Source organism: Pollachius pollachius (genome assembly GCF_949987615.1).
Source record: "Pollachius pollachius genome assembly, chromosome: 8".
Classification (NCBI taxonomy): domain Eukaryota; kingdom Metazoa; phylum Chordata; class Actinopteri; order Gadiformes; family Gadidae; genus Pollachius; species Pollachius pollachius.
In genome coordinates, this window is record NC_136941.1 from 15,382,547 (window position 1) to 15,396,764 (window position 14,218).

The 14,218-nt window shown below is 43.8% G+C and overlaps 1 protein-coding gene across 4 annotated transcripts in view; it reads right to left on the minus strand.

Moving 5' to 3' along the window:
• The window catches only part of LOC307079319 (serine/threonine-protein kinase WNK2), a 33,491-nt gene extending 27,910 nt beyond the window's left edge, over window positions 1-5,581 (minus strand). For all 4 annotated transcript variants that reach the window (XM_079741576.1, XM_079741575.1, XM_079741574.1 and 1 more), the window contains exons 1-2: window positions 5,142-5,581; window positions 3,926-4,747 (exon numbers count right to left, since the gene is read on the minus strand). In XM_079741576.1, the coding sequence (XP_079597702.1) occupies window positions 3,926-4,579 (654 nt within the window). In that variant the 5' untranslated portion in view covers window positions 4,580-4,747; window positions 5,142-5,581. The remainder of the gene's footprint in view (window positions 1-3,925; window positions 4,748-5,141) is intronic.
• Between the last annotated feature and the right edge of the window lie 8,637 nt (window positions 5,582-14,218).

A 14,218-nucleotide genomic window follows, 5' to 3' on the forward strand; every position in this document is an offset into this window, starting at 1 on the left:
CTGCACAACATAGAAAACGAGAGAAGGGAGCAGCTCGCACCAAAAATGCTTAAATGACAATTAGTTTGGACAGATTTGTTTAATATATTCATATTTCTATGATATATTTGATTTACACAGTGTGCTCTCCAATGCATGGGCTTGATCTCTACTGACCAGTATGAGGGGAGGGCTAAAGAAGAAGTTGGGCCTCTGAGGTTCAAATTGCCAAGGTGAACTGGTCGCACTACTGCGACCAGTTCTTTTAACATTTTTCAGAGAGCTGCCCGGGTCTTATTAGGTTTGCACAGGCTGCCTTAGACAACTAATTGTCCAGCACGATCAACAAAAGTGAATGGTCTTTGCTCCTTCCCTATGGGATTCTTCCGATAAAGTTTTGTTTGAATACCACATGATTGATAGGGATGGCACACCCTGCTAATTGTCATTATTGATTTGACAGTCAAATCTGGCTGTCTAGAAAAGAAGACACCAAACTAAGAATTAGCATCAGAAAGCTACCGAGTACAAGCTACCCAGAATTGGCATGAGGATGACTTGAGCATGCTTTTCAAATGCATGTGCCGCCTCATCTCTGAGTCAGTAGAAAAGGTGTTTTGTTATAATCTTACTCTGGAGGTCTGCTTTACTACTAGACGACGTGACAGCTGGCAAAGACCTTGCAACCACTCCTATTTCCTGGCCGAGAAATAAACATCCATGCCTGATCTGACGATACCCACTATAAAAAATGTGAGAGTATGGTTAAATAACTGTGGTGCTATGATACCCATGGCATCGGCTTGGATAATTCAATAACAATCAGTACTTTTTACTGTTTGCAATGCCGTGTAAAACACTAAAACCTAATGAAGCCAGTGTGTACATCGGCCGAGCACAACACTGTGAACCCTGGGAGAGTCAGAGGGCACGTTCCCCTGATTCAAGCTCAGCTAGGTCTAGGACAGAGGCTTCCGGAGCAGCCAAGCGTGCGGGGCACAGATGTCCCCAGCTGAACTGGCCGGGTTGGCCAGGCTCTCCGCTGGTTTATCGGCCGCTGCCGTGTAGGGGCACAGGGCCAAAGCGGCAGCAGCATCAACAACCAAAAATAAAATATTTGTTAGGTCATCAGCGGTCCATTAAGCTCTGATGACATTACCAATATTGAATGTTTTTGTTAATCAAGTCAACCGTGTCCATATAATTGTTCACAGTTCAAACCGGTCCGTATCTTCGCTATGCAATGTTTTTAATCACTTCCCATTACATTAGATTGAGGAGTCATGTGGAGATCACCTAGCTCCTGCACTAAATATAACCTTTGTCTTCATACCACAAGGTCTAAGTAGGAGGCCCCCACAGGATAAAGGGGCTGTCAAAGTTCAAACAAACGAACGTCCTAAATTCCTAATGGGATAAATAGTCTTAATGAACACATGAGGCATTGCCGCATGGGGCAATTTCGTGCACTTAACAAACTAGGGTTTGGCAGCAGATGGAGTACAGGGTGGACAAATCAAAAAGGTTTACACAGATTGGTTTGCAGAGTACATAAAAAAATGTAGGCAATAAAAAGATGCAAGATTTACTCAGCCCAGGCCTCTAATAATGAAGGATAAAAGCGCAACAACCATAACGTAAATCATACCATGATCAGATGACTGGTGGTGAAATATTTTTACTGGATGTCTTTGGTTTCAGTCAACGATCAATGACTGATTAAGGAACTCACTGATTAAGGAACTCACTAGTTCCTACCCTAACGTTTGTGAACGACCATCAAGGTCATTGTTCACCATCAAGGTCATTATTCACACCAAGAGGACCTGGAGTTGAGCTCAGAGCCTGCATCTCCATCGCTTTTCAAACACTGAATGAGAACGGACGGACACACACACACACACACACACGACTGCTGAGCTACCTATCAGATGACACACAAAAGCAGGTAGCAATCGCTGCCAAGACTTAAGCTTCTTACATCATATGCATGTGACCGAAGTAACACTGTATGGTAGAGCTAAAGTCTATGGGATTTTGATGGAAAATACATTTTCTTTATCAGGTGCAGCGATACACAAATGATACAATAACCACTGCTAGCCTAAGCTTGTAACTTTAAGAATGTTCTTATGCCATGAGCCATTGCAAGTCCATTAGGTTTTAATGACAAATCTTCAAACTGAATTTAATGATTTTAAACCCATTTTGATATATAATAAGGGCTTGAACAAATATAGTAGTAGATCATCATTTGTTAATTAAAGTCAGGTGGCAGGCTATCTTCCTCTGTCCGAAGTCCATGTTCCACTTAAAATCATCTGGATGTTTGGGCATGTTACGATATCCCTATCCTATGTGCCGATCATAGAGATTAAACCTCTTCCTCAAAAATGCTGGAACAACTGACCCACCAGCATGTCCAAAGTTGTCTTAATGAGTGAACCACGTGCTACCATTACTGAGCGAACACACAGATAGAATATGTAAACAATTGGAACTAACCTGTAGGAAGTTTCTAATTTAGATCCACAATCCCACTGAACAATGGTAAGAGGAACCAATAAAGCAGTACTCAGACAACAGGAAAGCAACTACGGACACGTCCGTCTCTTAGGTCAACATTATCTGAGCAAGGGCCATCTGCGTGACAGACTGGGAAGAGATGGAAACCGGGCTTAGATGGGCACACAAGATGGCAGGAGATGGGGATAAACACACAAGAGAGAGTCGGGTCAGAACATTTGCAGGCGGCCATCACGTGACCCGTTTAAGGGAGAACAAATGATAAAGAATTAACAATTTCTCACACACACTAATTGTGAGTCACAGCAAGTCAACTGACAGGAGATAAACAATACATCCTCCCAACATCATTGGAGTGATTGAGGTCATCCCCGTATCATTCAGTTATTGCATAGTCCCCCCCCCCCCCCCAGCCTGAGCCACACCTGTAACTCCTGACAGCAACAGCTCACTATCATCTTGTGACCACACACACACACACACACACACACACACACACGCACGCACAAAGTGACTTCAACCCATGACATGACTCTTTTTACACTTATTCACGTGGACTACGGCCTAAACATGTTTTTCAACTCCACAGGCCAACTAATCGTTAAGGTCAATGGGGCTGCCAAAGTGGCCCCAGCAGTCCCTTCACATCAGCTGCTTCCTGTCTGCTTAGCTCCTGTCACAGATGGAGGCAGGCGGGGAAAGAACTGGAGCTCCTCACAGTCAGCAGACGCACGCTGCTAGGCTGGGACATAAGCATACGGCATCTAGTCCTTCATCAGACGTGCAACATTAGCATAGATGGTATTTTTAGTGTGAAGGGAATTGTTGAAACTCAGCCTGATCTATTGTGTCCATAAAGGATGGAACCCATTCTGTCTATAAGGAGGGAGGAATTGGAGGGCAAGTAATGCTCACGGTAGTGCCCTTAAGCCTCCTGGGAAACAGAGGGGAGAGCGGGAGAGAGAGATAATCCCTGCTACAGTCTCAGAAGGACGGAAATAATGAGTCAATACCACTGCACAGTATAAGCTGGCACTTTTCATGCGTCTGTAACACAAGACAAGAGAGACTCTGCTTGTGCTTCCCAGCAGAAACCCTGAGGTTCACATCGACACAGGCACATGTTCCTACCTGAGGCCCTTGGTGATAATCCAGACTACATAAAGTGTTTAACATTTTGCAACATTAATGCGAGAGGTTCTGCTATTGACCGCTCCCTGTTAAGAAATGGATGCTATTCTGTCACGATGTGGCCCTTTTTTAACCCTCTCTAGATGCCCTAAAGAGGGCGAGAGAGAGACAATGAGGTGTCACATCATTTTTCTCACTGGGAAAACAATTCCGGGTTTCTCACGCCAACAGAATAAGGATGAACAACTAAAGTATGGCTTTTGAAGAGTTTAAAAACATAAAATCGTACCTGTAGCTCACACCAGGCAACTTCCACCCAGGTCTCCGTGTCCAGGCCTTTGTAGACCGTCTTGAAGGATCCTCTGCCCAGCTCAATGTCAAATTTGAGGAATCTTCCCCCAGGTGAGGTGGAAACCGCCTTCATCTCAGCCTCTTCCTCGTTTTCCTCGCTGGATGCCTTGACCGCCACTTTCAACCCATCGCTACACGTGACGACGTTCAGGGCATCTGGGCACTTCTCCTTGTCCTCATCGGCACTGACGCTCTCAGTTGCACTGTTGTCTTTTTGTCCACATTGACTCTCAGTGCTAGAACTTTCCTGAACTTCAGCCCTAGGCACCCTCGTTCGATCTACTATGGTGCGCAGGTTTATGTTTAGGAGTTTGCTCTTATTGTCACATTCAGGAGCTTCAAATGCCTGCTCATCTGAGTCAGAGAACCATAGACTTCTCCGGATGAATCTCTGATGCACGATCCTCTGATAATTGGAGGAAGGGTATGCACTAGGGTCACTGCCCCCTCTCACTAGTTTGGACGAGTCCATGTTATTGACGTTCCCTTCGCTGATGCCCTCATACATATTTATGTTGAGTTCGCACCGAGAGTTGGATGGATAATTGAGTCCTTGCGGGGGTTCCGTGTTTGAATCTTCCCCGGGATCCATTTTAAAAACTATCAGTAACGTATCCGGGCGGAATTTGCCATAGGTATAATTCCCACCACAATTCGGGGCTGAATACCTGCAGCGCCCACTCGGTGACGCAGTTTGTCAGCAAAGGCCCGTTTCGCAGCGACGGATGACATAGACGGCGCGTTCAGCCAAACTGAAGAGCTGCAAAAGAATGCAGTACATAAAAAAAACGAATCACAAATACTGCACATCACTATTCAATACGCCGGCCTAATTAGTTCATTATTAGACATGTGGGGTGGACCGGTAAGGGCCCCATGACCAGGGTTCACGGTGATTGTCATAAATAGCTTACAGTTTAAGTAACGGGTGAGAATGAGGAATCAATCAAATGCCCGCACTATTAGTAGAGCAGCAGCATATGTATGTAGGCTCTGCTCAAACGGCGGAAGACCACATTCAGACCGAAAACGACTCAACCTGTCAATATCTGCGGTCGAGTCACGTCAGTCGTCCTATTCGTTCAATTGGAAACATTTCCACTGCCGTGTTACAAATCATATAATTGAGTGATAACGTGATGAATGCCACTTACCCGGTCATACGAGGGGAGAACGGGGGCAAAGTGGAGCAAACTACCGCCAGCAGCACGCCACGAGCCGACGTTAGCGGGTAGTCCACGACAAAAGGTGGACTCCTAAACGCGCTATCTGCATGTCCTCATACTGACAGGCTAACCACTAAGCATGACATACAAATTCAGGCTCAATTCGTCCTCGGTTTAAAAACAAGCCCCGTGTCGATAACGTCTACGAATTTGGGATAGAAAACCTTACATCCATATCTCCAGAGGGATAGATGTCTTACGACGACGCCGAGCCCCTCCGGTATCTCTCTCAGTGGTGCCTGGCTGTGTCTGTTAGCGGGCTATCTGCAGCCGAACGTCTCCGCCTATTTTCACAGACGTAACTGTTATCTCACCGCAAAGTCTTTGCATCAAGTTAACAGCCGTGGTCGTTTTATACGTCCGCCACACCAATGTCAATGTGCCCGTTAAGAGAAGTAATGTGGTGTTTCCCATTCAGATTCACTTTGTTCCACGCCCCTGGTAACTGCCGGAGGACCGTCCAATCAGAAGGCAGCTGTGATGATGATTCCAGCGTGGCTGTAGGGATGTGAAACCTCAGCTCTCGACGAGAAACAATGATGGTGAATAAATGATATTACGCAAAGAAACAATGAAGGAGTCTAGGTCATAGGGTAGGCTATCGTTTAGGCGACGGAGAAGTCAGAGAGGGCCAAATGGCACACGACGCGCCTTCGTTTTAGTGCGTTACGCCCATCTGCATTCCCTGTCATCAGTCTTTACAGCTTGGATTAACACCGGAGCCAATTTTGCGAAAATACTTTCCCCTGTCTTCTGAAACCTAATAGTTATCAGCAGAATATGTTTATATTCCAAACAAAACCTCATAGTTTGGAATAATAGCATTGATAGAGACGAAAGGCAATTTAAACATAATTAAATTAAACGGTAGACATATTGAAATGTATCTGCCTTTTGAAACGATGCCTTCTTGGGATATAGTCTGGTGGCATTCTGTTTGGCACTTAAGTGATCTCATGAATATTTAATGCTGCCTCAGTTTCCAAGACACACACTAACACACACACACACACACACACACACGCATGTATGCACGCACACACACACACACACACACACACACACACACACAAACAAACCTAAAGTCAGACAAAAAATGCAGTGTTGTTATAGAAGATTTATTGATCTTATAATTCAACAGGATCTATAAGAGCTTAGCTCTATTATATTTTGTGGTGAAAGAAAAAATAAGAATAGACTGTGTGTGTGTGGGGGGGGGGGATTTAGTAGATAACTGACATGCAATAGTTCCCTGTGGCAATCAGCTGAGCCGTAACATGCAAAATGTCATTATGCTCAATAAAACAAGCAAATGGTGTTATTTTAAAATCGGTCTCTCTCTCTCTCTCTCTCTCTCTCTCTCTCTCTCTCTCTCTCTCTCTCTCTCTCTCTCTCTCTCTCTCTAAAGGAGACAATGACATTGGAAAAAATGTGTGAATCCTCTCTGTAGATTATATGTATCAATCTCCTATTCATATTTTATCCTTCATTCTTCTTCATTCTTTTCTTATTTTTGTCATATTTAACAATGATGTATAAACATCTCATTGTATAAAGTACAGTGAGAGGATAAGGTGGGTAAGAACCGAACATTTTATTTTTTAATTCAAGCAGAGAGCTACATTTATGTTTCCATGAAACTATTAATCTGAAATAGATTCAGGCCTGACTTAAGTTATCATAAAATGTGAAGAAAATGACATTTCTATAAGGGATTGAGCTGTATTAAGAAACCTTCAGCTAATTGATTAGAGAGGCAAAGTTGCTATATCGTACAAATAGTGAAGCACTATTTTCAGACATACTCAGGAGGACAGACATGCATGGAATGGGTTATACTATGGGTATTTTATCTTTGCACAACTTTCAAGTAGAACAGCATGTAACATCAATGATTACATTAACTTTTAAGACAAATTGCCATTCTTTCTGAAGGGTTTCAATCAGTTGCTTAAGATATATGGCTCTTGATAATCCTAAAAGTTCACAATAAAAATCAGCAGACTATATGTTTTGGTTGGTATCTGTTTCACTGTGCAGCTCCATTGGAGCAAACAATGCCTACTCTGTATTGCATGTCCTGTTCCCAAGAAGAAAAGCATGACGGTACCTAATGACTTCAGACCTGTGGATTTAACAGTTGTTAGGTGTGGTACGTTGTCAAGGTCTGGTCCATTCACACAGAGCCAACAGAGCGATTGGGTTCACTTTGCTTACCAGCAGAATATCAGAGTAGCTGTCCTTACTCCGACCCTTTTGCTTGGTTCTCAACTGAAAGCTTTGAAGTCATTAGTCCATTAGTTTCCATTGATTTTTCGTTTTAACACCATCCATCCCTATTTAATAGCCACGACATAGCTGCAACCTGTTATTTCCTAAACATAGACCTCAGCTTTGGTAAGAAGGAGAAGGGGAAATAACCCCATGGTCAGATGTTCTGGATCACCAGGTGCAGTGTTTTCCCCAATATCACACACCCAGCACTAATGATTGTAGCAGCTTCCTCAGAGCAATCTTCATTACGTATTCAGAGGACAGAGTCATAGGGCAAACGTCAGCACACTGTTAACCACTTGGAGCAATGATGGGACAACAATAATGGCCAATCTTTAAGCAAAACTGCCATCGACATTGTTTACTTCTTCTTTTTATTGTGTTATATGCATCCTATTCTATTCTATTTATTCTATTCTATAGCTGGAGTAGCAGTCTGTGTTATAATGTTGCAGTCCGGCATGCTGAGCGCGGGAGCCGTGTTTGCTTTGCAGTACATGAGGCCGTCAACTAAAAGCCCTACAGAGAATCATGGAAATTAGATTTACAGTTGGTTCGATCCTCGCCTGGAAGAGCGCCAGGGTTTGCGATGAGTGAGAGAAGGAGGCTGCTGATAGGACGTGATGGATGAAAGCCCATAAGTGCTGATGTATAAAACAAAGGGGTAAAAAATGAAATGAACCAATGGCGAAAATAAACGTTAAGTGGCAGATTTATTTGCTCCATCATTTTAACGGACTAAAACACAAACAAAGATATTGTCGGTTTTTCTTGCTTTTTCAGGAAAGTCGGCAGTTGCAGAAAATGGACTTTCTCACTATACTGAGCACACAGTGCAGGAAACAAACTTTCAAAAATGACTTTGACAAAATAATTAATGCAGAAAAAAGTACAAGACTAGGTATGAATGTGTGTCTTATAAAGAAATATAGAAGAGGTTGGCTGGCTTGCATCACTGGATATGTCAGCAGCGATATAGTTAAATTACGCCTACAGCTCACCAAGAATAAACCCCATAGCGGGCTGGAGGGCTTGAGATGGGTCTTTTAAATCAATTAGGACATTGGAAGCGATCCATAAGTACGTATTTTTCTTTCTCTTTATTTTTTTAAGCACACAGTGTGTGGAATGGTACACAATCTCAAATAATGTGATGCAAATGGGATTTAAATGTTAAAAAGGTCGATTTTCTTGGATGCATGCATAAGGGTGTTAGAGTCTCGTATATATCTGTGTTTGTAAGGACATAATAGTCCTCCAAAATAAATTCCAGATTAGATAACTTCAAAGCTTAAAGACGAGAAAGAGAGATGCCTTAGCATGGGGTTGTAAATCAACAGAGGTGTTCTAAAGAGCAGTAAGTGCCTCCGGGGTAGCCTTCAAGGAAGCTATTTATATCCAATCCCCCCCTCCCCCCCCCAAACTACCACAGCAGCAGTGAATGACAGTACATTAATTTACACCTGTGAGAGAGGTTAGGTGCTTTACTAGGATGGCCAACAGGACAGAATGGTTCCAAGGAAAGGGTTCGAGTCGAGTTACTCCAAAACGCCACGTGGGATGGATCTACAGTTTCAGTGACGACGAAGACCATTACAGCTGCTTCTGGGCAACGCTATTTACTTTGGTTAGCGACCCATCCATCCATTTCCTTTACTCGATTATCCCCGGTCAGAGTCGGAGGACGGCAGGGGAACTATCCCAGCCGACCACGGGCATAACCCTACTCACAATGTGGTGTTCCTAGTGTGTCCGGCCTTCATGTGTATGTGTTTGGAGAGTAGAGGAAACCTGAGCACCCAGAGGTCTCTAGAGCAGCCTGCCCACAGAGCTTTCCACTGCACCACCTGCCCTTGGTAACTTTCCATAGTATCTGTTGCAAACTCCACGGATGAGGCCTGTGATATAGCAGCAAATATCAAAATACCTTAAACCATCACCTAGGTGGATGACATTCTTCCTCCCTTTCACCAGCCCCCCCCCCCCCCCCCCCCCCGAAATAATCACCTTACCGTTTTTACTTTCAATGTGTCCCTCGGGTCTATTTTAGACACGGAATCCACTTTGAATTATTCATCACAGAAGTAACCATTGAAAGCTCGGACCAGTGGAGAGCAATTGACTTAATGAAGACCTTTGGTTTTAGGTTGGTCAGAACAACAATAGATTTGCGGTTGATGGGTGATTGATGAGCCTGCTGCATGTTGTATACACTGCATGAAAATAAATAAATAAACAATACAAGTATGCTAATTGGAAACTCTCCATGCTTATCATAATGAAGTGTAATTCAAAAGAAGGGGCCGATTTTGATCGGATCCTGTCATTTATGCTTTCAAGTGTGTGGTTTGTTTTGTTTGACTAAGCAAAGGAGAACTCACTCTTTTGTCAACAGTATTGAATCCCTCTCTTAAGAAAAAAAACATACAATTGAACGGATGAAACTTAGCCTGGATTAGCCTGTAGTTATGATCTTGTATTTTCAATATAAAAAAAATATATATAACAAGAAAATTGAATTCGAGGACATTGGAACAACACTTAGAAACACGTAGAAAGACTGCATATTTCCCAACAGCCATTATCCTACCACATTGTGTTGTCAAGGGGATAAAGTACAGTCTCTGAAAAGCCTGCTTCAGGGTTTAAAGCGAGAATGGGTGACTCTGATCAACAGTAACAGTGCTACATTTGGGACACATAGTGTCTGTCCCTGGATATGCAAGGCAAAGTACGGTGTAGCGTGGAGAAACATGCTTGAAAGAGGTTTTTATTGCTTCTCATGGTATTGTTGGGGGCCGGAAGGACAATGCTTAGCCATTGTCTGTTGACTGATAGATAGATAGGTTCTACAGATTGTTGGAAATAATCAAAATAGTTAATATCTATTTTATATTAAGTATTTATTCAAAGGCATTGGCACCACGCCTATACCCTGAATATCGAAATGAGCAAGGGCATGAAAGAGAGGATCAGCCAAGCAGTCATCTTGTAGGAATGATAATAGGGCAAATAATATTACTTCTTTGGTGTAGTATCGTACTCCGCCTCCCCATTTAGCTTCTCCCCTGCTGAATAGAGTAGGACCATGGCAGTTGATGCATTTCCAAAGGGCATGATTATTCAGCTGTGCCTGGTAGAAAATTAGAGGATGCTGCTTGTTTCCCTCGTTAAAGACAGGACATCTCTCTGCTGTGTTTCCGCCCAGCACTCCTCCTTCCATTCTCTTGGATGGAAGTGAAGACACTCCCCAGACAATCTGTGGGCAAATTTGGAAAGGCTGCATCTTGCTGCTTTTTAGATTGTGTGAGAGACCTTTGGCATGTGGTGCTCCCGATTCGTGGTGTATTCATGGGTTCAAATCTCCCTCACCCTCAGTGACCTTCGAAGGTCACTGAGGGCTTTTGATATTGATTTGATATGACATTGTGTTAGTTACTTCCTGGCCACAACACAGATTATAAACAATATTTTGTTATGTATATTACGATCTCAATAGGTCAGAAGGACGTTGAATTAGCTGAGAAGCTAAGAATAAATCTCGACAGAGTATCGAAACAGGAAATGTGTTGATTTGAATCACTGTGCAGCGTAAAAGCCTTGCATAACACCATACGGTGTCAGATTTCGGTACAATGGGACTGGGTCACTCTATGGTCACTCTATGTAAGGCTGTTAATTAAGCCAGTGGGATAACCTTATCGTCACTATTAGAGACACTGGAGAGCTGCTGGCCTTACTCATCCTGTCCATTAAAAATCCAAACAGAGTAAACAATGCGTAGCTCCGAGCCCGCCCATGTCCTTTGCATCACCCGCACACTGAGCTTGTTTGCCCCATTAGTTGTGCCTACGGAGTAGTAGAGATCAATGGCATATGGAGTGCATTTCCCATCATCAGCTTTGTTACCCCTTGGTTGGGGTCACCCTTTCATGAATAAAAGAATAATAATTGCAAAGATACACCTGCTCTTTTTACATTTATTTTGCCATGTCTGTTGCCTGACATAGTGTCTGACAAGACCGCTTTCTGTCTACCTTCCTCTGCCCTTTAGGCTCTTCCTCCTCTTCCTCCTATATTACTCCTTGGTACACCGTCACCGTCAAGTCCAGCGTCTCCTGACAAACTACCAATTATCTACTGGGCCCTATAGCTGTAACCTAGCAACCTGAGGTCCACCAGGTCAGAGTTCAGTGGGTTGTGGTGCATCCGTCAGCACTGGTGGGGAAGTGAAGACGTTCTGTGTGCGCATCTTCACCCTGCGTATATCTCACAGCGTGAAGAGGGGTCAGAGAGGAAGGCTGTCGCCTACTTACAGAAGCATTTCCGGGAAGTCTGCCTTTGACAGACAGTTTAAATACACACGTCAGCAGAAATCAATTGATGCAGTAAGGTTAATGTAAGTCAGAAGGCAATTCATTTTCCTCTGACAGCCACAAGATCTATAAACTTGTTGATGGGTCACTGTGTAAAACGTTAGTCAATTCAGGCCTTTAACTTGAGTAGATAGATTAATCTAGCCGCATCCTCTGTATAACATAACAGTAGCAAGCCCGATTATGCACAAGATTATTGTCACAATCATAATAAAAGGTATTGGTAATATAAATAAAAAAGGTAATGTGTCAACAATTCCTACAGATATAAGATAAATCTTTGGACTCATGCACAGGACTATGGATTGTGTTAAATGTATAGTGTGTTCTCCGATGGACTGTGTTGGGAAAATTTCCGGTTCCACTGATGCACTGTAACGGGATCGTTTGTACGTTTCACCGCATCACTCATGAATTCAGCCTTGTGGTAATAAAGAGCGACAGTATTTTATATGATTGTTTATTTCTATTCTAAATATAATCCTAAATAAAGCGATGACTTCCATATCCCATCTATATCCACAAAGTTACTATTTCTCACTTGCACCTTCCTTTCCTTCCATAACCCCACCTCCCCCACCTTCCCTCGAGAGGCAGCACACCTCTGCCTCATCCCTATCACACCGTATTTCATACCTCCTCCGTCATTTCCTATCCTCCACTAGTGTGTGATCCATGCAATCTACCAGCCCCCCCAACCTCCTTCTGTTGCTGGTACGGAGACTCTGGTGTATTGGAGCCGGTGGTGCGTGCTGTGAATGGCCTACATACCAGCCTGCGACCCCCCCCTCGGACTCTGCGTGACCCAGGTGTACAGGCAGCGGTCCTCACACCCTTAAACCTTTGATAATCTTCTGCTACTAATACGAGCGCATGCATGCAAGGAAACTCATGCAAGCATGCATGCATGCATGCATGCATACACCCCCCCCCCCACACACACACACACACAGACATATATAAATAGTGTTTATTTTGATCGCAATACACCACAGGGCTGTAGTGTTACACTGCCAAAAATTGTTTTGTTCTCCATGTTGTATAAACGAACAGTAACCTAAAGGTCAGTGACATTTAGATATGTTGTGTACATTTTAAACACAGTTGTTTTTCTACCGAATTACATATTTCAAAAGCAAACTAGGTTTTTGTGTTTGCCAAAGAACTCTAAAAATATTTTCACACCCTGGTTGGCCAAGCATTTTTTACTGCCTATTTGTGGTTCAGTTGAGGACAAGTTAACATCTCTTGGCACGGAGAAGTACTTGATTTGGCAGTCAAATCAGTATGCTGTGATTGTCTGGCTGACTTTACAGACCAGTGGGCTCTGATGGATCACCTTAATCAGACTTTGTTTGTTGTGTGGTTTGTGTTTGTGTGTATGTGTGTTTGTGTGTGTGTGTGTGACATCGGACATTCTGGTTTTGTCTGAAGTGTGATGGGACCTGAAGCAATCCCTCCAGGTCTGATGATTGAGGCCGATGTGAATCCATGCCTGGGTTCTTTCAGCAGTAGCCAATGTTTTGGTTACAGTTGTTTTGTGAGTTCAGCAGCCCCAACTATAGCAACCAAGCTTAAACAAGAGCTTGTTATTTTGGCTGAATATCAACTCCGGACTTTTAGTTTCTCACTATTCTCTCTCTTCCTTAATATTGTCTCTTGTACTCTCTGTATTTCCCTGAGTCGATAGACTCTCTTTGGGTCAACAACATGTTGCGTTAATTCATGTCCTACTGCCTAATGACCTTAACAAAATGATCTCTGTACTGCGTGACCTACCAACACACTGACCTCTCTCCCGGTAACTTCCACACGAAACAACCGACGCCCAATCCAGAACGCTGTGCATTTACCAGAATGCCCTTGTCCCTCAAAACACTGCTGGAATGGGGAGAATGGGGGGAGAGAGACAGAGAAAGACAGAGAGGGTGGGGGGGGGGTCTGGTAAAAGAACAACAGGCCATTTGTTCCTAGTGGATAAACAGGAAAGGTGATAACAACAGCCAGGCACACACGTGAGCTCGCTGTCTGTCTCTGGCTCTGCCCCTGAGTTACCCCCCTGGACTGGCCAGACAGAAGCACACACACACACACACACACACACGCAGGAGCTGACACCTCACACACCAATAACACCCACACACACATGCACACCCACACTAGACACACCTCCGGGCCGGCATACACACACGGCTGGAAGCTAAATATTTAATGACATTCGCCAAGCTGAAAAGCAGGACGTCATCAGTCTTTTCCAGACAGTTTGATCCCTGAGGTCTGACGGGTCCACGGGACGCATGCATGCAGGGAAGGGCGTGCCTCTCTGCTGGCCGGCTCAAACTGCCTGGCCCACTT